We start from the raw sequence: 25659 nt of genomic DNA on the forward strand, positions 1-25659 counted from the left end.
CCTCACCATGGGGAGGCACTGATGACGTGGGCCCTCACAACAGCACACCTGGCCTGCAGTTGCCCAGCTTCTTTCCAGGATCCTCCCTATTCTTTAAGTGTTGGTGTAAATGTCACCTCCTTACCATAGGCTCTACCTCCTGCCCCTGCCTCTCTGTTGCACCTGGCACCTTTATTGTACTGCTACAGTTAAATTAACTGGGTCATTAGTATGTTTGTTCCTGTCACTTCCCACCTCTCTCTTCCCACCTCCAGGAACACAGTTCCCTATTTCTGAGACCTACTGGGGTGGCTTCCTCAGTATCCCCAGGACCTGGTACATTAGGGGCAGCCAGTAACTGCCTTCTGAGCAAATAGAGAAACCTGCTGCTTAGGGATATGTTTAGTTTGAGTGCCGTTGAGATGTAGAGTGGCAGTGGGCAGAAGGTTTACACTGGAGAGCCATTCTCATAGAGAGGGCAGTTTAAGCGCTGGTTGTGGGTGACCAGCACCAGCCCTAACCACCATTGGGAAACCCAGTGTTAGACACCTATCAGCTTGTACATCAGAATGACTATTGCTGATTCGTTTTTCCTGCTCTCTCTCTCTGCCAGTTCTAATCCTTCATTTCCTGTCAGATCTCTGCTTGAATGTGTGCCCTGTGTCCCTACAAGCACACTATCCTCTTTCTTTCCCAACATGCCCTGTCCCCAGCCCCAGCTACATTTCTCTGACAGAACAGGGAACAAAGGTGTGTACTTGGGTCCATGAACAGCCTACTTCTGGCAGGTCTTTGGTCTGGTCCCCTTTAGTTTTAAATCTCTACAAAAAGTAACTTCTGGTCCTAATGGAAACTATACATTACAGAGGGCTTTTTCCTGGTGGCTTTCAAGCGCAGCTCTGCTATCAGGGTGAGCCACCTGGATATTATGGGGAGGAAATGTGCATTCAAAGAGGCCCCTGAGAGGTTCCGTGCACAGTAGGCGTCCTGCCAGCAGGCTGAATCGAGATGTTCACTCATGGTTCAGAAGGCCCCTTCTGCACATGTGGCTGCTCCGTCTCCTCCCTCAGTGTCTGGCCCTGCGTTGCTGGCAGCAGCTGGGTTTGAAGAGTCTAGAACACCATGCCACTATCCTCCTATAACTGAGAAGCTCTTCCCTCTGTCAGGTGCATCGTCCTGCTTTTCTCCCTTTACATTGTGGGTCACTGGGACAAGGTGAACTGATTTGGGGGGAATCACCCCCACCCTCCCCAACTTTTCCACTCTTGGAAGCTTCCTTGATAGTGCTATGAATTTGTACAATAAACCCTTCTGCATCTCTGGTTATTCTCTCACCAGAATCATTTCGTCCTTTTGGGTTTGATGAATGGATCAAATGACCTTTGTGGGTCGTTGATTCACCTCTACAGACGTGTCTTCCCACCTATAGTCTGTCCATCCTCTCCTTGGCTTGTTTATGTGGTTCTGTTTTTATATCTTACTTGTCATTCAGTTAATAGAACTTTGATGATCTGGAATATATCATCTCCTTGGGGTGTATGTTTTGTTCTTTTTATCCAAGATTCTCATACTGGTGGGGTGGCCTCTCACAGACAGCAGGACATGTCCTGAGTGGATAGTCCACGTGACTCCTTGGTCAGAAGTGTTAGCTCTCAATCTACCCACATACAAAAAATACCCCCCCTTGTGACGCATCTCCCCACAGAAAGATTACTGTGACTGTTCAGGTGCTGCTTCAGGCCATGCTGTATCATCTTCCTAAAATCAAAACATTTTGAATTCCCAAATCATCTGGCTGTGAGGTTTTGGGGTAAGGGATTATAGACCTGTGTTGTTACCCCATTTTACAGATGCAGGATCCAAGGTGTAAGGACTTGCGAGTGACAGTGTCCAGGTGGTGCCTACATCTCTGTTCTGGTGCGTGTGTGCGAATGCCAAATCTGCTTCTGCGCACAGCAGCACCATGCGGTGACCATGTCCTTTTCTTCCATTGCTATGGGAGCTGCCCTGTTGGAAACCAGTTTTTACATGAGTAATGTATAGGCTTTTTTTTAAAAAAAGGAAAATAAAAACCTGCTCTAAGAAGCAAGCAGAAACAACTTATGCTACCATTGCTTAGAGATAATTGTATTTTGGCACATTGTCTCTGAGGTATTTTTCCATTAAAATAGTGATTGCTAATTAAGTACGCACTGTTCATGTTTTATATAAGGCACGTGAGCTCTCTGAATGCATCCCTGTTCTGCTAGAGGAAATTGCCATACCATCAGAATTTGAGCGCGGGCCTTTCATCCAGTCATACGTATTTTATAAAGGCGTTAAAGTTGAATGTGCCCTGTGCATATTGACCCTGAGAAAGTGCAGATAGAGGTATGCCAATGAGCCATGGAAGTTCCTTAGATTTGTAAACTGTAGAGGGCTTTGCACATTCCCCCAAGTTAGAGATCTGTACCATTTTAGCCATGGGGGTGATGTTTGCTGAGAACTTCACAGGCACTGTCCTTCTCATTGACCCACCAATTTGCTTCTGGCTGGACCACTAAGACCTCTCCTTGTCCTCTGCTATCTGCTGCCTCTGCTCTAGGTCACGTGCTCAGGAGGCCTGAAGTAATTCACAGACATTATTTGATGTAACAGCCCTCAAACAATGAACATTGTGAGTTTGTCTGTAGAGATCCCTTTCTTGAGTTGTATTTGCATGAAACTCTATAAGATTAAGAACTCGTTTTAATCATCTGTCACTTGGAAAAGTCATGTTAAATGAATGGTTGGTTGAAAATTCAGGATTTTATATTGTTGAGTGATTTATTGATTGTTTTTTGTTTTTTAATTAAAATAGAGACCATAAATGCAGCAAACTAGTGTGTACAGCCCTTTGTTTATCCTGGCAGGTGTGGGGATTAGATGACAGTGTTCTCTATTCATTGGTTTGACATTATATTGTGTGCTTTACTGTGCATTTCTAGGTCTGTTTACTGATCGTTTTTAGAAGCTGCATATACTCCTTATGGTTCATGTGACTGCTTACCAATCTTAAGTTGGGTAGATGGTTCTTCTTTTTGCTCTTGCAAATATTAAAAGTAACGCCTTTGCAGAAATACATACCTCTTTAAATCTGATCTAGTATACTACTATGATCCTGACTTTGAAAAACTATTATTCTATACTCATTATTTCACTTCCATGCATTAATTTTTAGAAGATTTGAATGGGTTCTAACCTATCAAAAGGGCTTTGTATTTTTAATGAGAATAGAGAGAATCTGCTTTAAACTTAGAGTTCATGTGAAATACCACATTAAGGCAGGATAGTAATCATTACTATGAGAAAATAATAAGCAAATATTAAGACTTAAAGAAATTCTAGGGTTGGAGAAGATGGGGAGATGTTCAGAGGGTACAAACTTGCAATTATAAGGTAAATTCTAGGGACCTTAAAAAAGTGAATGTGAATAAATTTAATCTTTCCAAAAAAATCATTCTGTTGGCTCTCTTATGGGATATAACAAGTATCTGTTCTTTTTGTTACAAGATGCTTTTTAATAACTCAGATTTTCAAGGCAGAAATTATATATCTCTTATTTAAGCTTTAAAAATAGTCATCCTTGCCCTGGCCGGTTTGGCTCGGTGGATAGAGCATCGGCCTGAGGACGGAAGGGTCCTGGGTTTGATTCTGGTCAAGGGCACATGCCCGGGTTGTGGTCTCGATCCCCAGTGGGGGGTGTGAGAGAGGCAGCCAGTCAATGATTCTCTCTTATCATCGATGTTTCTCTTTCCCTCTCCCTTCCTCTCTAAAATCAATAAAAATATTTTAAAAAAATAGTCATCATAAATCCAGGGTTTGACTTTAGCATTTCTGCATTCAACAAATACTTTTTATTTACTATGAGCCCAGCACTATGCTTGGACCAGCAACACATAGTGAGCAGACAGACACAGTCCTGTGAGCTCCATTGAGCGGGCCATGATGGTGGTGACCAGTGCTACAGGAGGGGGTTGTGGGGACCATTGTGAAGGGAGATGGGTTCCCCGAGGAAGGGGGCTCAAGCTGCGATCTGAGAGTAAGATGTGTTAAGAGAGGAGGGAAGCCTTGGCCAGTGTTGCTCAGTGATAAGACCTTCGGCCTGCTCACCCAAGGGTCGAAGGTTTGATTCCCAGTCAAGGGCATGTACCTGGGTTGCAGGTTTGATCCCCAGCCCCACTCAGGGTGCATGCAGGAGGCAAACAATGGATGTGTCCCTCTCACATTGATTTTTCTCTTTCTCCCTTTCTCCCTCCCCTCCTCCCTTCCTCCCACTCTCTAAAAATCAATGGAATAAATCCTTGGATTTTTAACAAACAAAAAAAATAAAAAGGGAGAGAGGAGGGAAGAATATTGTCTGCTTGGATTTTGAAAAGATCACTGTGCATTGTAGGGAGTGTGTGGGAGAGATTGGGGGGATACCAGTTAGGGAGTGCTTCCCCTGACCAGGTGAGACCGGGTCATATTCTGGAAGATGGTGGTGCTACAGGAGATGGGGTGAGTGACCTCCAGAACTCTGCCTGTGGGACCCCTTGGATTGATTACACTAGGGCACGCTCAGACAGGCTGGGATGTTTCATCCTGGACAGACCAACAGAGATATCAGTATCAGCAGGGCAACTGGATCCCTACTTGGGCTGGGGGTGACCCTGGGGTGGGGGGTGGTCTCATCTGAGAGGCACAAGTGAGCAGGAGTCTACAAGTGACCAAGGGGAGTAGGTGGAAGTCTGTGTAGGTAGGTCAGTGGTGACAGACCCTGCGGTAGGGGGCCCTGGGGAGGGCACAGAGCAGTGGTCCAGGTTGTGGCTGTTCTTTAGGGTTGGAGTTAAGCTCCCATGTTATTCTAAAGTTTGAAAACCAAGATTAAGAACTCTGGGCTGAGAAAGGCCTAGATCTGAGATGAAAGGTGGGTGCACAAAACTGGCGAGGTGGCATTGCCAACCTGAGTCACCTAACTTCCCTCCTCCCCACCCCCAAACGTTTAAATAAGAGGAAGTTAGTATTGAATTTTAAGGACATATGATATTTTATTCTAAATGTACAAAATATTAAAAACCTGAAATGTAGCCATATCCTGCCCGGAATTGGTAATTAAGAGAAATATAACGAAACCCAGGTTTGGCCCATGGGTTACATGCTTCATAGTGTCTTTACTCAATATTCTTTCATGGAATTCCTCAGCCTTATAGGTAAGCTTTGAGATTTCCCATTGTGTGGGTGAGGAATCTGAGGTTTGGAAGATGAGCATGAATGAATTGGTGAGTGGCCCAGACATGGTCTTATGACAGTATCCTTTCTGGTTTCATGCCTGCTGGAAGATACCCCTCCTTCCTCTTCCCTCTTGCTAAGATGATTCCCTCTGCAAGTCACATTGTCCTCTGTTTCAGGATGATGATCTGGAAGAGGGCGAAGTAAAGGACCCCAGTGACAGGAAGGTGAGGCCTCGTCCCACCTGCCGATTCTTCATGAAAGGTAATTATCAGAGTGAGGGGCCTTTGGATGGCCCATTCGTGTGGCCTTGGCTTTTTCTGGGACTGTAGTGGTGGTTCAGCTTTGTCAAGTGCCCTGGAGCCTGTGTTTGGCTATTCCTGGGGTCAGAGTATGACCGTTTGTGGTGGCAGTGGTGGTGGTGGTATTGATGTGAAACAATAGATTCTTTTATTTGTCCTTTAATCACTTGAATGACTAACTCAGAGGGGAGCCAGTCTAGTCATTTTCACACTTGTGGTTCCAAACCCAGTTGTTTATAACAGACCCATGACTTTAATGTAGACAGTATCAGTCATTTTTCTAAGTGGTTCTTTTTATAAGGCCAAGTGCCCTAAGTACCGGTTTTGACATTTCCCCACCTCTATAAGGAAAATTACCACTCTTCCGCAAGATGAATTAGAAGTATATACTTCATTTGAAATGGATTTCTAAATAGCAAAGGGATGGCCTCTGAAAGCAGCAAGGCTCCCTCTCCTGAAAAGTAAATGATGTGAGTCAAGAAGCAGTAACAGGTGGCAATATGATAAAATCTTGTTGAAAAGTCTGGACTAAAGTCTTGGGAGATTTGGAAATGGAAATGAGACTTTTCCATTCTTAAGGTTTCTTTATATGCAGCAGTAGTTTGGGTATGTCTTGTAATTTAGCATTTTCCTTGGATAAGTAGGAAGATGCTTTTCTCTTAATTTTACTCTGACCCTTGACTTTGCTCACTGACCCAGCCTGCGTGTACCGTCTAAAGTTCACAAGAGCTTCCTGTACTTCTTTTCCAGATGTTGTGACACCATTATCCACTCTTCTTCCACCAATATCAAATTCCATACCATTCAGAGACCAGGTTAAAGGTACAAAATATACAATATTCACTCTCTTTAGTCCCTCAAAGTCCCCCTGCTCCAGAGGCCAGACTTCTTTCTCCTGGACCCAAAGTACTACTGTGAAGCGAAAAGGAAGGGAAGGCTTGCAGGGGCAGAGAGCCGTTGTGAGCCTTAATAATTAGAGGCGTTGATGAAGCTCGAGGGAGCTGTGCGCTGACCGCACGGGAAGGGCGGGATTGCAGGGGCACAGTGGAGTCCCATCTCATAGAGAGGCAGCTCTGCACTTCAAGCGGTCCTTGAATGACCCCATCCTATCCCTAATACTGAGGGATGACCTGATGATGAGGGTGCATGGGAGCTGAGGGAACAGCACACTCAGGACCCAGATCACCTTGCACCTCAGGGCTTGTGCACTTGGCCTGTGCTATTTACATGTTTATTGTTTCTGACAAGCCAAAAACAGTTTGACTTGCCTGTATGTGATGGGCTCTACCATGCCCAAGAGGGAACAGCCAGCAGTCATGTACTGTAGAGCAGACATTACATCATGAGCAGCACAGCCACCCTAAGATAAGCATGCAATACATTTTAGAAAGTATATGAAGTGTCAGTATTTCAGAAACTTTAGCAGAATACCTCCTTTTCATAATGATTTAGAACACATGTCACTATATCTCTGAAATTTCTAGATTAAAGCAGTGGAGCAAATATGTACACATAACATAAATATAGTTGCAGTCATTTCCAGTTAGCACTGTTCACAAGTGGGGGTCAGAAGCCTGGCCAACTGGTTAGAACTAGCCAGAGACTCCCACAGCGGGGGCAGCAGTATCCACCATTCATGCCAGAGAGGCTCTGGTCCAGTGCTGGAGTCACACACTGGAATAGTTTCCAGAACTTAGCGAGAGAAGCATGCATATAAATGAAGTTGTTGCTGGAACTGCAGATCAGCATCATGAGGAGATTTCCGATGGACAAGGACAGGACACCGTCTCCATGGATGCCCCGGGGTCACCTCAGAATAGGAGCGAGGCTCCTCCAGGGTCAAACTTGAGTGCTTAGTTTGGATTTCAGGGAATGAGACCAGTGGGTAAGGCTTTCTGCACTAGAAAAATCTAAAGCTAGTGGCAAGCAGCCTTTTTGCAGCGTAATTAGGCACGATCAGTAACTTGTTTCAGGAATATTTTTTAAAATATATTTACCTTTCCTCCTATACTGTTTGTTTATTCTACGGAGAATTCTAAGTAAATGATTTGTTTGGGTTTTTTTTGTTTTGTTTTTAGTGTTCTAGAACATAGCTCCTGATTTTCTTAGTTATAAAAAAGTTTTGGGATGTAAATGATTTTGCTTACCTGCAATTTGCAAGTTTGGTGTTAAATTGAGGTGGATATGTTTACGTTCCTTCCAATAGTAGAAGTCATTTAAAAAATGAAGTTTGTTGTGTTTGGCGAGGATGCATAGAAATGGAACCCTCATACACTGCTGGTGGGAACATAAAATGTCAGCTCCTCAGAAAGTGAAGAATAGAGCTACCATATGACCCAACAATTCCATTCTGGGTATCCATCTAGGAGAAATGAAAACATCCACACAAAAACTTGTATATGAACATAACAGCATTATTCATAATAGCCAAAAAATTGGAAACAACCCAAATGTCCATAACTGATGATGGGTAAGTAAAATTTGGTTTACCCATACAACGGAATATTATTCAACCATAAAAAGGAATAAAGTACTGATACTACAATATGGGTGAACATTGAGGACACTGTGCTAAGACTGCATATTGTAAATTTTTACCTGTCCAGAATAAGAAGCAGAAAGTAGATTAGTCATTGTATAGGCCAGGGGGTGGGAACAGTGAGGGGTGATGTATAATGAGTACAGGGTTTCCTTTTGGAGCGATGAGATATTCTGGAATTAGTGCACAACTTTGAATATACTAAAACTCACCGACTATATACTTTGGGTTTTTTTCTTTTTTTTCTGACTGTATACTTTGAATGGTGATATTTTGTGGTATATGAATTCTATCTTAATTTGGGGAGGGAAATTCTTTTTTAAGTTTGTTAACTGTTTCTGTTACAAGTTGTGATCTTCAGATTAATTATTTAATTGCCCAAATGGACACTTTCGTATTTGTGACCATTGAAAACAAAATGTATTTAGGCAAACAAATTGAAACATTTTAAAACATCAATACTTTGTTTAGGGTATATTTTTACCTCTCTTATATTTATGTTGAATCATCAATACACTGAGTTCTAGTCACAAAGGCATAAATAGCATTTTCTTTAAACTGTGCCCTCCTTTGGATTTCTGATTTCCCCAGCTGTCAGTAGGGCCTAGCCCTAGCCTATTCTGTGAGCCAGACCTCTTTGTCTCAGCTGCTTCCTGTTCTCTTTTTGTTAATTGTGATAAAATATTCATAATATAAAATTTACCATCTCCACTTTTTTGTTGTTGTTGTTAATCCTCACCGGAGGATATTTTTCCATTGATCTTTTTTTTTCTTTTGAGGGTCCATTGATCTTTTAGAGAAAGTGGAAGAGACAGGGAAAGACAGAGAGAAACATCGATGTGATAGAAAGACATCAATTGGTTGCCTACTGCACGCACCTGGACCAGGGCCTGGGCCGGGAAGGAGCCTGTAACCAGGGTATATGCCCTTGACCAGAATCGAACATGAGACCCTTTGGTCTTCAGGCTGATGCTTTTTCCACTTAGCCGAACCAGCTAGGGCTCAACCATTTTTAAGTGTACAATTTAGTGACATTGAGTGCATTCATATTGTGGCCATCACCACTATCCGTCTCCAGAACTCTTAATCTTATAAAACTAAAATTCTGTTCCCGTTAAACACTAACTCATTCTTCGCTTCCCTCAGTCACTGGTAACCATCATTCTACTTTGGTTTGTATGAGTTTGACTATTCTGGGTGCTAATGTAAGTGGAATTACACAATATTTATCTTTTTGTGACTATCTTATTTCATTTAGTATAATGTCCTCAAGGTTTATCCATGTTGTTGCATGTGTCACAATTTTCTTTTTAAGGCTGAATGTGTATATAGACTACATTTTGTTTATCCATTCATCTGTCGATGGACATTTGAATTGCTTCCATCTTTCAGCAATTGTGAATAATACTGCTGTGAACATAGGGGTACAAATATATTTTTTAAGACTCTGCTCACATCTTTTGAATATATAAACAGAGATTGCTGGATCATTTGGTAGTTCTGTTTTTAATTTTTTCAGGACCTGCAACACTGTTTTCTACGGCAGCTGTACCATTTTACATTCCCAATAGTACACAAGGGTTCCAGTTTCTCACATCCTCACCAATATTAGTTATTTTCTGATTTATTTTATACTAACCATGCTAATGGATGTGAGGATGGTATCTCTTCACCTCGTTGAGGTTTTTATTTGAATTTCCCTATTATTAAGTCTGTATTTATAGTCAGGCATTGACCACCATTCACTCACAGTTAAATAATGCCAATTGTAATTAATGATGTCTGTGATAGAGCAGTAAAAATTATAATTGTTTTACACTTGAGTGTAGGTCTTTTAAAAAAAACACACAATTTCAACAAGGCATAATTACACACCATAAAATATGCTTGTTTCAAGTGTACAATTCAGTGGTTTTTAAATTAAATATACCAAGTTGTGCAGCCACCACCACAATCCAGTTTTAGAATATTTCATCATCCCAATAAGAGCCCTTAGTATATGTCTTTATTATATTCAGTATGACGAAATTGGAAGTGCATATGGAGCCCCTCTGCTGCACACTGAAGTGCAAAGGTATCATCTCCAGTGAGGGCACGTTTGAGGTTTGCACTGTGAGCTGAGCCAGCCGCTCTTCCCATGGAGCGCGTGTTCACTTGCAGGAAGGACCGCGACATACCAAGGTGGTGCAGAACCAAGTCTTCTCAAAGACTCGCCAATGAGACTGCTACTTCAAGGAGAACAGCTGACAATAACTGTTGCTAATGGTAAAATTTGAGCTCTCAAGTAAAAATTAGAATTGTGGAGAGCCAAAATCTCCCCTGTGAGATTGACAGCTTTTTTATTTTCAATGAACTTTTCCAGACATCCACTGGGTGTTGTTTAAAAATCATACCTAGGTAGAAAATCCATTCACAGTTCAAGATAGACTAGTGGACTGCAGTGAAACACAGTTGTGAAAGTTTAGTGATAAGGTTACAGATCCCACATTGTGGCTAGCTGAAGAAGCATTCACTTGTTGAGTTTGGTGTAGCTTCAAAGAACATCTAAGAGTACATGAAAAAGCTATTAAAATGCACCTTCCTTGACCAGCTACATCTCTGCCTATGGCTGGATTTTCAGTCAAAACCTGGCACAACAAATTGAATGCAAAAGCAGACGTGAGAACCCAGCTATCTTCTATTCTGTGTCAGCATTAAAGAGATTTGCAAAAAGGAAAATAATGCTACTCATATCACTAAGTATTTTCTGCTCTTCATAAAACATCCTATATAATAAAAGGCTAATATGCAAATCGACCGAATGGTGGAACAACCAGTCGCTGTGATGCGCATTGACCACCACTGACCACCACGGGGCAGGCGCTCAACACAGGAGCTGCCCCCTGGTGGTCAGTGCAGTGCCACAGGGGGAGTGCCGCTCAGCGCAGCAGTAGTGGCAGGAGCCTCTGCCACCTCTGCAGCAGCGCTAAGGAACCCTCAGGAGATGTCCACCTGCCAACTTAGGCCCGCTCCCCGTAAGTGTCGTGCACCAGGCCTCTAGTATTATATATTAGGTCTTTAAGTTTTCTCAGTTTTAATTACAGTAAATATCAATTTAACCTGTACAGTTAAAATATCAGTTTAATCCATTCAAACAAAGGCTCTTTGGGGTCCTAAGACTAAAAAGTTAGAGGACTGTTGGTTTTAAGACTGTTATTTATAAAGAAGCAGTCCAGAAATTATTTTAAATTTTTTAGCTACCATAATGAATTTATTTCTTAAAGAAGTTAAAATATCTCAGAATACTGCTGGATGTGACTGTTGATGTCTACCTACTTCTGACAGTTCTCTGTGACAGGGGAAAGGAAGGGATACAGGAGTTCTTGGGGTTATATCATTGCAGTCTTTTATGCAATGGTTCTTTGGATTTGTGCCTGTTAGAATACGCATTTGTAGAGCTTAGGTGTGTTCTTAGTGTTTAATTATTAGACTTAAGTACTTTAAACTGCTTTATTTTCACAATCTGATTATTTATTGTCTATTCCAAGTTATTTAGACTAACAGGAAATTGGAGTGAGGAATATTTAAATAAGACCACTATATTTTATTTAGAAATAAGTTTTTGTTTAAAATTCTAGCAGTACTTTGTATGGAAAATAGATACTGTAAAATTATTTCAACTGTTCTAGTAGGATACATGTACATACAGTGACAGCACAGCCCAAAACAGTAATCAGCACTACACTATGCTGATCAGTGGAACCAACAATCAGCAATTTTAAAATCTGGCAGTGTTTCTGGACCTCCCACACACACATGCTCACACATGCCCGTAGACACAGCGTGCTTACTGCTTCTGACGTTTCACATCATGGGAGAGATGGATTCCTTGGGCTAGTGTAGTGTGTGAGTTGTGACCAGTGGGTTGCTGGCATGGGAGATGTGGAATTCATTTCCTGTCCTGTGTCAAGCTAGTTTCCTTGATTTCTAATGCGGCCCATTAGGTTTCCTGCATATATTGTCTGTTTCACTGATAAGAGTTTGGGTTTATTGCTGTTGAGCCTGCAGGTTCCTTTTTTTGTAGATATATAGTAAAAAAAAGAAAAGCAGGGTTCAACACAAAGTGTATAATATAACCAGGAGAAAATAGGGATGGCTACACTGATTTGATTGATTGATTGATTGATTCCTCAATAAATTGATAATTGCCTCTGTGGAGGGCCTGGAGGCATAGAGACTATGCTGAATACCTTTTAGAGAAATTTTTTGTTTAAATGAATTCCTTTTATTTCATTGAATTAATGAAGTATTTCATATAAAATATACTATAATGTTTATTATACAGGCATAGAAAATAATAAATGAGTAAAATAATTACTAATGTGCCCACCATCCAGTTAAGAAATAGAACACTATCAATGCCTTTGAAACCCTGTTTCAAGATGAAGAAACCTGTCACCCTAGCCCAGTGGTCGGCAAACTGCGGCTCGCGAGCCACATGTGGCTCTTTGGCCCATTGAGTGTGGCTCTTCCACAAAATACCACATGCGGGCGCACACAGACAGTGCAATTCAAACTTCGTGGCCCATGCGCAGAAGTCGGTATTTTGTGGAAGAGCCACACTCAAGGGACCAAAGAGCCGCATGTGGCTCGCGAGCCACAGTTTGCCAACCACTGTAGCCGGTTTGGCTCAGTGGATAGAGCATCAGCCTACCGACTAAAGGGTCCCAGGTTCAATTCTGGCCAAGGGCACATGCCTGGGTTGCGGGCTCATCCCCCCCCACCCCCCACCCCCCGTCCTCCAGTAGGGGGTGTGCAGGAGGCAGCCAATCAATGATTCTCTCTTTTCATTGATGTTTCTATCTCTCTCTCTACCTCTCTGAAATCAATGAAAAAACATTTTTTTAAAAAAAGAAACTTGTCCCACTGAACTGCCTGCCACAGCTGTTTCCATTTCTTCTGTTCTCTTCTGGCTCATATTCGTATCCTTATATAATTGTGAGCCTATTCATTCATCCAGTCAGAATCATAATCCACATAACTTCTGTGTTTGTGAAGTTTCATTCAGAAGCAGACCACTATACGATTTTAAAACCAGAAGATCGAATTTTGCTTCCATTTCTTGAATTTTTTTTCCCAGTAGCTTTTGTTTTGTTTTTGTTTTTCCCAATAGCTTTTTTAAATTACGAAAGTAATATATGCTAATGAAAGTCAAGACAATCCTATATAATAAAAGCATAATATGCTAATTAGACCGGAGGTCCTTCCTGATGACCTTTCAGACGGACGAAGCGGGAGCTGCGAGGGCAGAGGTAGAGGTGGCCGCTGCCACAGGCAGGGGCGAGGCCTCGGTATGTGGGGGCTGAGAGTGGCGGGGACCAGGCCCCTTACGAATTTTGTGCATTGGGCCTCTAGTAAAATAATAAAAGTCTTTCTCCTTCCACAGTCCCAGTAGTTTGGGGTGTATACTTCCAGACATTTTTTACACAAAATTTTACTTTAAAAGGGTTAATGGGGTTTTACTCTTCCAACTGCTTTCTTTTTGGCTTCTCTTTGGTGGCCAGGGGTCCAGACATACACTCAACAAGGATCTTAGCAACCTAGGAACCGGGGGCTTTAAGGGGTTGGGCTTCTGTCACTCACCAGTGTCTCAGAGGGGCACATGTCCCTGCTCTTGCCCCTTATTTTCCTCATGTGTTTCTTCTCATCTACCTTGTTCCTCTTTTCTCCCCTTTCCAATATGAGTGATACAATATCCTTTTTGTCAGTGTGCTAGCTTGTGGGTAATGTTATGTTTTGAAATTATAAAAGAGCAATATAACAAATACCCATTTATCTATCATCCAGATATATATTAGGTTTAAAAATTACGGGAAAGTTGTTTATATTCATACTTTTATGTACTTGCAAATTTTCTACAGTGAGCTTTTACTTTTTTAACTTCAGTATGAAATTCAATATGAGTTTTGTAAGAGTCAAATGATGAACTTGATAGTGTTTTGAGATTTTTTATTTAGATATGTGACTGCATCGTCTTTTTCTTTAACCCTCCTGAGACTCGGGGATTTTGAACCCCCTGTAGCACAGCATCTCCCCTCTGACTTAAATGTGATTTCTCAAACACTTTTAGGAATTTTAAAAATTAATCTGTCATTTTTCCATTCCCAGAGAAGCAATTTTAAGCATGCTTTATTTCATATTTAATTTAGATCAGTATATTAAGTTGGTTTTAATACAAGATTAAGAATTCATAATGTTTAAAAGGTAAAATTTAGCTTTTTCCCAAATACCAAATTATTATTTCTCTTTAATTTACATTGCACAAGGAAAATCGTTTTGTTGACAAAATGTTCAAATGGAATATCGTGTTAGAAGTGAATATATATTTTTAAATACTTTATTTTTTTTTTAAATATATTTTATTGATTTTTTACAGAGAGGAAGGGAGAGAGATAGAGAGTTAGAAACATCGATCAGCTGCCTCCTGCACATCTCCTACTGGGGATGTGCCCGCAACCCAGGTACATGCCCTTGACTGGAATCGAACCTGGGACCTTTCAGTCCGCAGGCCGTCGCTCTATCCACTGAGCCAAACCAGTTTCGGCTGTTTTTAAATACTTTAAAATTTAACTACAAGTTAACCCATTGAAAATGTTTTTTTAAAACTAAGATATTGTGTGCCATATTTTTAAGCCTGTGTACATGTTACCTACTTTTAAAAAATTCAATTTTTGAAAGTGATTTACTCACTGATTAGATTTAAAACTTTGACGTCTTCCCTCCTGTGCTGAAAGGTAAGTGGTTTCCTTGAATAATCCTGATGATCTCATCACTGAATAATATTAAAAGATGACTTTTTTTGTGTGAAGTATAAACACCTAATATATTATCATTGTTTATGTGTTTTAAGTAGCAGAAATATAATGAAATGGTTTGTGAGGCTTTTGATAGGAAAAATGCAAATTTACAGAACTGATAAAGACCACCAGGGGACAAGCTTGGAGAATTCTGTTCGTTTTTATGCTTCTCGGTTTCTGTTTCAGTATGAGTGGGTTTGAGTCAGAATCTTGGTTCTTTATATGCACCTGTGACCCTCACTGGGGGTGTAGTGTCTCTGAGCAGTAAATCCACAGAGCAGGGGCCGCCCTTAACTGTCTGGAAAGCTCTTGGACTTTTCTGTTTTGAGGGGAAAATTATTCATATGATGATCTTGGAACAGGGGCTGTTTCCTCTAATACATGACCAGTCCCCTTCAGAAGCTCTTTAGGAACTACTGCTTAGTCCCCAGCTGAGGGTCTGGTCTGTGACTATTTAAGCCTGCCTGCCAAGGACCTGGGTGTGTATGCGAATGGGGTGAGGGGCTCAGGCACACACACACTTGCACTGCAGGTGATTGGCTCTGGCCTGTCTGTATTCAGGTTCATGCACCTTACAGGGTGGAGGGTGACACCAATAACCTATGAGTGTGCTCAGCAAACTGTCTGGCATGTCACAGACCATCGGGAAAACCTAAGCAAAGCAGACAGGAAGCTAGCCTCATGCACATGAGCTCTTGTAGACACATTCTGACCTAACTTTTGTTTCCTTAGGGAACTGTACCTGGGGAATGAATTGTAGGTTTATACACCCTGGAGTCAACGACAAGGGCAACTACTCCCTAATCACCAAAGCCGAACCTTTCCCGCCTAACGGTGCCCCACCTCTCGGACCTCACCCACTGATGCCTGCCAACCCTTGGGTGCGTGAACACTTTTTTTTTTTTTTAATTTTCAATCCTCATCTGAGGATCTTTTTTCCATTGAATACTAGAGAGAGTGGAAGGGAGGGAGGAGGGGGGAGGGAGAGAGAGAAACATCTATTGGTTGCCTCCTGCACACACCCCTACTGGGGCTGGGAAACCTGCAACCGAGGCACATGCCTTTGACCAGGATTCGAACCCGTGACCCTTTGGTCCGCAGGCCGAAGCTGTAACCACTGAGTAAAACTGGCCAGGGCAACACCTCTTTTTTTTAATTGCTAGCAAACCGACATCTAAGCTGTTTCTGACCCTCCAGCTTAAGGCACATTACTACACCTTGGGTAAAAGGCATTTTTGTGATGTCAGTCACAGAGCTGCCTTCCAGATGCTTCCAGGTGTTTTTGCTCTCATTTCTTTATAGATTTTAAAGTTTTGCTTGCTTTCTCAACTTTTTCCTCTCATTTTTTAATAGGGTGGGCCAGTAGTTGAGGAAATTTTGCCTCCACCCCCTCCAGAACCCCCCACAGAGAGTGCCTGGGAACGAGGACTTCGGCATGCAAAGGAGGTAACAGAATTTGGCAGAAAACCTGAGAAGAAAAATACTAGTGGTGGTCTGTGGGCAAAATAGCATTTCCTTGATCCAGAGACAGTGATCAAAAACTCAGTAGAGTCTCTGAAGTGAGGGGTATATTTCTATGACTTCTTTGAAGAGCTAGAGAATGGAAAATGATTTCTAACTGTCTGAGGCATGCTAGGTCGTGACCAAGCCCAGAAGGCCAGGGAGTCCCAGCCTAGAGCACAGTCTCCTGTCTTTCTGTGGCTTGGCAGCATTGGACAACACCGGCTGGTGCTACAGCTCTGATCACTCAGCCATTCCCCAGAGTCATCACGCACTGCTACCCCCAAATGGGCAGTCTTTTGGAGAAACCATCCTCTCTCTCAAGCCAAGGTGTCAACTTGGGCCTGCCCTCTTCCCACACCTTTAATCCAGGTCACACTTTGGCCCTGAATGTTCAGGCTGCTTTCTGAGCCCCTTAAGTTGGTTTCTCTTCAGTGAAATGACAGACTAAACCAAAACCATTCTCCCTCCCAGAGCACATACTTCACTGCCCCTCCTTTCCTCTGAGACTTGAATGTCTCCTTGTGCCTTTTCTGCCATGAGCAGACTTACTTTCCTCTCCACACTCAGTCCTCATCATTGATGAATATCTGGGGCTCCCTGGTTCAAGGCCAGGACTATTACTAGGAAGCAACCATCTTCATCACCCTTCCCAAGATATGAGTAAGCTCTATGGTACTGCTTAGTGGGCCTGTCCTGACTGCCAGATGCAGCTCTGTGCAGGGACAGGGCACTCCAGTCCTGCAGAAAGGTACATGGGATCCTTCGTCTGCCAGGGATAGAGCTGAGGCACACCTTGCCCACTGAGCACTCAGCCATGCTGCTCAAGCGGCACTGGCCAAGCCTCCGTGGGTCAAATCGAGACAGGTTTCCCTTTGTTTTTCCTAACAGTAACTGGTGTTGGCTTCTTCTCACAACGGTAGGTTTTAAAAAAAGCAACCATTCGAAAAGAACAGGAGCCTGATTTTGAAGAGAAAAGGTTCACTGTGACCATTGGTGAGGATGAACGGGAGTTTGACAAAGAAAATGAAGTTTTCCGAGATTGGAATTATCGGATTACAAGAGATGTCAGAGACACAACGTAAGGAATGGTTTGCCTTTTCATTCCCCTTTGAAAGAGAATTAAGTTGTCCCCAACTGTGTGGGGCTTGGGTCCTGGAAAGCAGCAACATGTAGGTTCCCCAAGGCCTGTGGGGGCAGGTGCCTATCCACTCTCCCCGGACTGAGAATGCCATCCCTGAGATAATTTCAGATGTTTTGCAATCGACTTTCCTCAGTATTTTGCTTCCATGAAGGAAATGTTTTAGTTTTGTGTCAGGGCCATGTGACTGGGAGGGCTCATGCCCATTTGGGCTCCTACAAGTTCTGAGAGTTATTAACAGCCGTTCTTAAAGTCCCATAAGTCTTTTCCTCACGTCTCCCCAAGTTACCCAGGCAGGAACCAGGAAAACCTATGAAATTTGTCACTAAAATCCAGGAGCGTGGCAGGTGTGACTTTTTTCGTTGTAAATGCTGTCTTTGTTGTTTGTTCTACCAGATATTTTATTACTGGTCTTTTAAAAAATAATTACAAAGGAAGTACATGTGGTTGAAAATTGTCAAATCTTTAGAAATTGTGTAACATGATAAGTACAGCACTTTTCCCCAGTGCTGGTGGTCCATGAGGTCCGAAAGATTGGCGACTGCTGGTTTAAGGAAACCTTTGGCGCAGTGGTTGCCAACTGGTGGTCCATGAGGTCTGAAAGGTGGCGACCACTGGTTTAAAAAGTAGTTAAGATTTTGCTTCCTAATTGTGTGTAGGGAAAGTGTTAGGTCACAGACAGGAGTGTGTGAGTGAGAATTGCATTTGCTGCCTGGGGCATATTGCCACAGGTCTTAAGGCCTCACCTTTTTCTAGTGTAAGTGAAGGTGTTGACACTGCCCTTGTCTGGGGGGTGTTCGTGGGAGTTACAGGAGCTAGTTATACAGATCTGCTCTGAGTGTGGTGCTTGTCAGTGGTGAGAGAAGAGGCTTTAGAACCACATGGTCCATCCTTAACACTCTGTTTCCCATTCTGGCTAGAGCATGGGCCCAGGAAATGTGCCTGATGGGGAGCAGTCTGGCACGTCTGGTTCTGTGGTGGCCTCGGCTGCACAAGCAGCTGTGCTCTAACCCTGCCCCGTGTTTGCTGCCTGCTTTCTCTGACAGGAAAGGTTGATGCTGCAGGACTCTCAGACTCTGAAGCTTCTGAAAACGGGCCCTTAGAGCCAGGTTTTTACTTGTGTTTTGTTTGTTTGTTCAACATTTGCTGTGACATGCACGTGCCAGGCCCCATACCCAGACCTGGTCCAGACATCTGGGATCAGGGTCTTGAAGTGTGTCAGGTAGGAAAGTGCCCCAGCTGTTTCTGATGGCAGTCAGTGAAAGGGCTGTGTTAGCCAGGGTTCACCAACAGAAACCACCTGGCTATTTTAATGGAGAGCATTTAACATAAAGACATGCTTCTAGGTGGCCAGAAGCAGAAAGAGGTAACAACTGCAGGAAGTGGCTGCCATGGTGGGGAATAAGGGGGCTGTTAAAACAGAATTTACCCAGTGACACAGCAGGCCCTGTGATCAAGGTTACAGCCCAAGTGGGGAAAGGTGGTAAAAGGCCTGAAAGCTGTGGCTCTCCGCGAGTGGTATCTGGACCAATTAGCAGCAGCATCTGGGAGCTTGTTGGAAATGCATTCTCTCAGAGTCGCCCTATCAGAAGTTCTAGAGAGGGTGGAACCCAAATGGCTGTTTTTAGCAAACCCCCTAAGTGATTCTGGTCCCCAATGAAATGTGAGAACCACTGATTTCAATTCAGAGACATCAGCTGTCAGACCTGATGCTGAGTTGTAAGGATAGAAAAACTCTGCATAGTTGTCACATGGAACCTAGTTACTGTGGTTGGTTCTGGTCATGTGGAGCTAGGTACTTGGTTGTAGTACCCATGGGAAAGCTGCCCGGTCAAGAACTCCTGAGGAAGTATTCTGAGATGGTAGAGGATGGGAAAATTATTATTTTTTGCTTGTTTTTTTGTTTGTTTGTTTGTTTGTTTGTTTTTTACTTGCTTTTGGAATTAGAAAGAATTTACTGTCTGGCCGGCATGGCTCAGTGGTTGAGCACTGACTATGAACCAGAAGGTCATGGTTTGATTCCTGATCGGGGCACATGCCCCAGTGAGGAGTCTGTAGGAGGCAGCCAATCAGTGATTCTCTCTCATCAATGATGTTTCTCTCTCTCCCTCACCCTTCTTCTCTGAAATCAATAAAAAATGTATTTAAAAATAAAGAATTTTGCCTGACCGGTATGGCTCAGTGGATAGAGCGTCAGCCTGCGGACTCAAGGGTCCCGGGTTTGATTCCAGTCAAAGGCATTTACCGTGGTTGCGGGCACATCCCCAGTAGAGGGTGTGCAAGAGGCAGCTGATCGATGTTTCTCTCTCATTGATGTTTCTAACTCTCTATCCCTCTCCCTTCCTCTCTGTAAAAAATCAATAAAAAATATATTTTAAAAATAAAGAATTTACTTAGCAAGATCACTTAGTAAAAATAATGCTTTTCTATTTTTATTTTTATTATTTTTGTAGAACAGCAAGCAAGAATTTATTACATGCAGCAAAAATACATTTAGGGCAGTGAAATAAGGAAGAGCATAGAAGCAGCAACAGGAGAGCCGAGGCTAGGTTGCTTTGGCTCACTGGGAAGTCAGAGAAAAGGAGGCCTTGAAGACAAGTTCAGGGGGTTAGTCTGGGACGAGCTAGACAGGCCACATGCCCAGGGCCTAGGAATGCACCCTTGCCAGCACTCATCCTTTGAGATTGTGTCTGAGGAGGCAGTCATTGCCAGGTTGAGTTCATGACAACATTTTATGGACTCGTGCAGATCCAGGCTCTGTGAGCTGGTGGGCAGCCCAGGCTTGGTTCTGAGGGAGGCAGCTGAGGGAATGCCACATGCCCTTTAGTTCAAGGAACACTAAAATTGAGAAATCCTGCAGGAGAGGGGCCATTTTCATTTTGCTTAGTTTCCCCAAAACAAATTTGTCCACACTCCCTCCTTTGAGACTGCATATACCCTCACGCCTTTTTGGAAAAGTGTTTTCTGAGGTCTTCATCGGCTATGTATTGTGTTGGTTTTGTATTTTTAAGGACACAGGAAAAGTCTGTGCCTCAGGGACTGTATTCTCTCCTTTCTGGGTAGCAGATGTGGTGCTGCAGTTATTGATGGTTGTCATTAAATATTATATGAGTGGCCCTAGCCGGTTTGGTTCAGTCGATAGAGCATCAGTCTGAAGGGTCCCAGGTTCGATTCCGGTCAAGGGCACATGCCCGGATTGTAGGCTCGATCCGGGGGGCGAGGGGGGGGGGGGGCATGCAGAAAGCAGCCAATCAGTGATTCTCTCTCTTTCCCTCTCCCTCTCTGAAATCAATAAAAATATATTTTTAAAAATATCATCTGAGTGGTGTGAGGTTAGGTTGTTAGAAAGATGTCCGACTGTTTGGGATGAAAAAGAACTGTCATTTGGCAGAGCCAGCCTTGGATTATCTCTGCCAGGGGCACTGGAAACACCAGAGGAGAGATTTCCTAGAAAGCAGCCAGTGGAAGGCCATGAAGATGCCTAGAGATGGCCATGACTTTTATGTCTTTCAAGAGTGTTTTGAAAGTTTTCCTCAAGTAGGTTCTGCATATTTCTGGTCAAATGTTTTTGTTACTAAGTATTTTTTTTTAATATATTTTAATTGATTTCAGAGAGGAAGGGAAAGGGAGAGAGATAGAAACATCAATAACAAGAGAGAATCATTGATCGGCTGCCTCTTGCACGACCCCTACTGGGGATTGAGCCTGCACTCCGGGCATGTGCCCTTGATTGGAATTGAAACCAGGACTCTACAGGCTGATGATCTATCCACTGAGCCAAACCGGCTAGGGCTGTTCCTAAGTATTTTTTTTTCTTTCTTGCTAAAATCAAGTTTTCTCTACCTTCTGTCTCCTAACTAGTTATTATTTGTGTATATTAAGGCATTGGTTTCTTTTTTTTTTTTTTTAATCTTTATTATTGAAAGTATTATGTCCCCCTTTTACCCCCATTGACCCCCCCTCTAGCCCTCCCTGCCCCAGGCCTTTGGTTTCTATATGTTAATTTTTCTCAAACTGCCAGCATTGGCAGTGCCTTCAGCACAATGGTGTGTCATTAAGGAAGCAGCAGGCCTCCTTGCCTTGTCCCAATCTTAAAAAATTTCTCTCCTGTTCCCCTGAAGTAAGATGCTGGCTTTATTCTAGAGTATATTAAGAAAGCATTATTTCCTATTTTCTTGAGTATTTTCATCAGGAAGAGGTATTGAATTTTCTTCATCTGTAGATGGAATCCTTTTAATTTTCTTTTTAGGTGTATTATCATATGAGATTTACTCATAAATTTCCTAATATTGACTCAGCCTTGCATTCCTGGAATAAATCCCACGTAGTCATGCTATATTATTTTCTTAACATAGTATTGGATTCTTTTTGTTAACATTTTTATGTAGTATGTTTGCAATACTATTTTTAAGTGAAAAGATTTCCTTTTTTTGTTTTTGTTTTCAGACTTGAGCCTTATGCAGATCCTTATTATGATTATGAAATAGACCGGTTCTGGCGTGGCGGGCAGTATGAGAATTTCAGGGTGCAATATACAGAAACAGAACCGTACCAGAATTACCGGGTAAGTAGGACTTAGATTTGCAGCTCTGAACTTCACTGATTGATTTGTTAAAATTGCCCGCTTTTTTTATTTCTAGGACTTCATGTGCGCTTAATTATGTCAGCACAGTGTACTAATTCCAGTCCATTGACTGAAGAACTAATGCAGATCCACATATTAAATATGTGGTGATTTGAACAGAGACTTTCTTGGGTTTATCTATGTTCTTTCCTTTTTTTTAAATTACACTTGGTGATTGGGGTATTGATACAAGTTGCAGGGTGTTCCACCCTCTTAAGCATATTACTTTTTCAGGCTCCTTAGTAATATCATTTATAATTGTTATGCTTAACCAATTCAGTACATTCCTTTGGGCCTCTGCCAACCATGTCGTTGTCTAACAGAGAGCTGGTCTGTAATAGTACTTCTCTTGAGAGTCTAGTGTACACAGTCGGTCCTCGGGTTACGGCGGAGATCCATTCCTATGGCGCGACATAACGCGATTTTTGCCTAAGTCAGAACCCACTTACACAAGTACCTACGTCAGTCGCATGGAGCACATACGCAGCAGTAGTGAAGTGAAATAATAAAAAAAATTTAAAAGATGACAATTCCTGACCTTTACTTGTGGTAAATAAATATTAAAAAACATAAAGCACATATGTACATATGTCAAAATGACAACTTTTTTTTTTTAAATGCAGGAGGGTAGGAGCCTTTTTGTCTTTTTATTATTTATTTATTTTAAATATATTTTATTGATTTTTTACAGAGAGGAAGGGAGAGAGATAGAGAGTTAGAAACATCGATGAGAGAGAAACATTGATCAGCTGCCTCCTGCACACTCCCTACTGGGGATGTGCCTGCAACCCAGGTACAGGCCCTTGACCGTAATCGAACCTGGGACCCTTGAGTCCACAGACTGACGCTCTATCCACTGAGCCAAATCAGTTAGGGCAACTTTTTTTTTTTTAAATAAATGGGAGAGGGCAACGTAACCACGAAATGACACATCGAGTCTGACATAACCCGAGGACTATCTGTATTTGTGAATATATGTTCTTCAGCCTTTAAGTTGAATTAGGGTGATATGAAAAAGCTGCTACTAGAAAGAGATCAGTTAGAAGCAGTTTAGTAGTTTTTATGCTAAGATTTATGTGATAGTCATGCATTTTTAGGACCAAAGGAAGGTGACTTCCCTGGGAACCCATCAAATGGCGAGCTTATGGAGAGACAAGGACCCTGGTTGGCCATCCGTGCCCCTCTACCCAGTAGAGCAGATTCCTCACTAGGGTTGGGCTATAGGGGTGCGGTGCCTCGTGCCAGGCAGGGCTGCCTTGGAATATAGCAGGGACCTGCTGGAGTCCCTTTCCACCACGTTCCCCCCACGGTGGGCCAGCAGGAAGGTCAGGAGTGCACTTCACTTCTTCCCAGCCACCTAAAGCTCAAAGCCTGCCAGTGTGCTGTGATCTGGGCATTATTCACTTTTAATTTTGAATATTAGAGCAAATATATGAATGAGAACAGAGTAATAGTTGAAAAAGATGTTTAAGGATTATGCTTAGAAAAACAAGAGCCACCATTTTGAGGTGCACTCTCTGTTTCAGACACCACTGCGCACAGTGCTTTGGATGCCTAGGCCTGAGCCTGTGCAAAGTCTTGGTTGTCTCCACCCTACATGTGAAGAGCTGAGGCCAGGAAGGCCCACTGGCTCATATGCTGGCAACTAGGACTCACACCAGCCCTTGGATGCTGAGGAGGTTAGAATCAGTGGTTGGAAGAGTTCACTCTTAGGTTGTGTTGCACCCTAAGTTAGCATCTAATCCATTCTTTAACATTGTGTTTTAAGGAGAAACCGTACAAAATTACCACCAGAGATTGTTCCCTAATCTTCATTCACTTGCTCTTCTGCATTTTCTTTGTACTTTCCATTATAAGTGTTTCAATCGCAGCTGGCGTGTGTTTGTGTGTTTGGCTTTTCAACAAAGGAACGGGAAAGGGAAAGAGAGCGAGAGAACAGACAGCGAGAGCGCGAACGGGAGCGTGAGCGAGACCGAGAACGAGAGCGCCGGCAGCGGGAGCGGGAGCGGGAGCGAGAGCGAGAGCGCGACAAGGAGCGGCAGCGGAGGAAAGAGGAGTGGGAGCGAGAGCGAGCCAAACGGGACGAGAAGGACAGACAGCACAGAGACCGAGACAGAGAGAAAGAGCGGGAGAAGGAAAAGGAGAAGCCAAAGCCCCGCTCCCCACAGCCACCAAGGTAGGCCACCCAGCACTGGGCTCCTTGCTGGGTTGTGGGGCCGGAGGAAGGGCCTGCAGCTCCACTGTCTTGGCCCTGCCTGCTTCCCACAGCCCTTTCCCTGCAGTCCCAAAGTAAGTTGCTGAAGAAATGTTAATGTTTTTTGATTAGTAGTTGCTGCCTCGTCATGTAACATGTGTGTTGTGAAGCATGCACTGTGTGCACCACCCTATTATTTTCCTAAATCAGTAAAGTCCTGTATTCCCAGTTCATCTGGGGCTTGAGAGAAGAAATTAGATTGTGCATGTTTGTTGCTAGCCACAGTGTGGTGCTCTAGCAACTAGAATGCAGGACCTTGAGTCTCCAGGTGGACTGCTGGCCTCTCCACTTAATTTGTTCTCTGTGTGGCAGTGAGGACATGCTCCACAGTAAAGGCCCAAAGGGCAAGGCAGGCTCAGGCTTCGCACAGCTTATTTTTCTTTTTAAACATATTTAAATACTGGAGCAGGAAAGGTGGTCCTCTCTAGAAAATCAGAGAATTAGATGAAATTTAGTGTGTGCTTTTTACAGCTTTATTGAGGTATAATTCTCAGACAATACAATACACCCTTTTAAAATGTACAAATTCATTTGGTTATAGAGCATTCATGGACTTGTGGTGCTATCACCACAATTTTAAAACACCTTTGTCCCGCAGAAAGAAACCTTGTACCCATTAGTAGTCACTTCACATTTTCCCCAAACACCCATCTGGCTCCTGGCAACCACTAATCCACTTTCTGTCTCTGGATTTGCTTATCGTGGACATTTCATATAAATGGAATCCTATATAATAAAAGGGTAATATGCAAATTGACCCTAACAGCAGAACAACTGGTCGCTATGACACACACTGACCACCAAGGGGCAGACGCTCAACACAGGGCAGCGCTGCTCAGCCAGAAGCCGATTCAGAGCCGACCTAAGCCATCAGTCGGACATCCCCCAAGGGCTCTCAGGCTGCCAGAGGGATGTCTCACTGCCAGCTTAGGCCTGATCCCCTAGGGGAGCGGGCCTAAGCTGGCAAGTGGACATCCCCAGTGGGGTCCCGGACTGCGAGAAGGCGCAGGCCGAGCTGAAGGACACACCCACCACCACCACCACCCCGAGTGCACGAATTTTTGTGCACTGGTCCTTTGGTCAAAATATATGATCTTTTGTTTAACTATTCGTTGAACATTTGGGTTGTTTCTCCCTTTTAGCTGTCATGCATATGAACATTCATGTACACCTTTATGTGTGAACATGTTTTTTATTTCTCTTGGGTGAAAACCTAGGATTGAAATTGCTGGGTCATGTGGTAACTATCTTTAAC

At 43.0% G+C, this 25659-nt stretch overlaps 1 protein-coding gene across 3 annotated transcripts in view; it reads left to right on the plus strand.

Annotated features, from left to right (window-relative positions):
* ZC3H18 (zinc finger CCCH-type containing 18) overlaps positions 1-25659 on the plus strand; it is a 68800-nt gene that overhangs the window by 13449 nt on the left and 29692 nt on the right. For 2 of the 3 annotated variants that reach the window (XM_081106987.1, XM_081106988.1), the window contains exons 3-8: positions 5388-5472; positions 15618-15766; positions 16239-16331; positions 17309-17466; positions 21973-22090; positions 24058-24326. In XM_081106987.1, the coding sequence (XP_080963113.1) occupies positions 5388-5472; positions 15618-15766; positions 16239-16331; positions 17309-17466; positions 21973-22090; positions 24058-24326 (872 nt within the window). Of the gene's footprint in view, positions 1-5387; positions 5473-6260; positions 6333-15617; positions 15767-16238; positions 16332-17308; positions 17467-21972; positions 22091-24057; positions 24327-25659 lie in introns of all 3 variants that reach the window. The other variant, XM_081106986.1, reaches the window with a different exon arrangement.

This window comes from Myotis nattereri, assembly GCF_964212035.1.
Source record: "Myotis nattereri genome assembly, chromosome: 15".
NCBI lineage: Eukaryota > Metazoa > Chordata > Mammalia > Chiroptera > Vespertilionidae > Myotis > Myotis nattereri.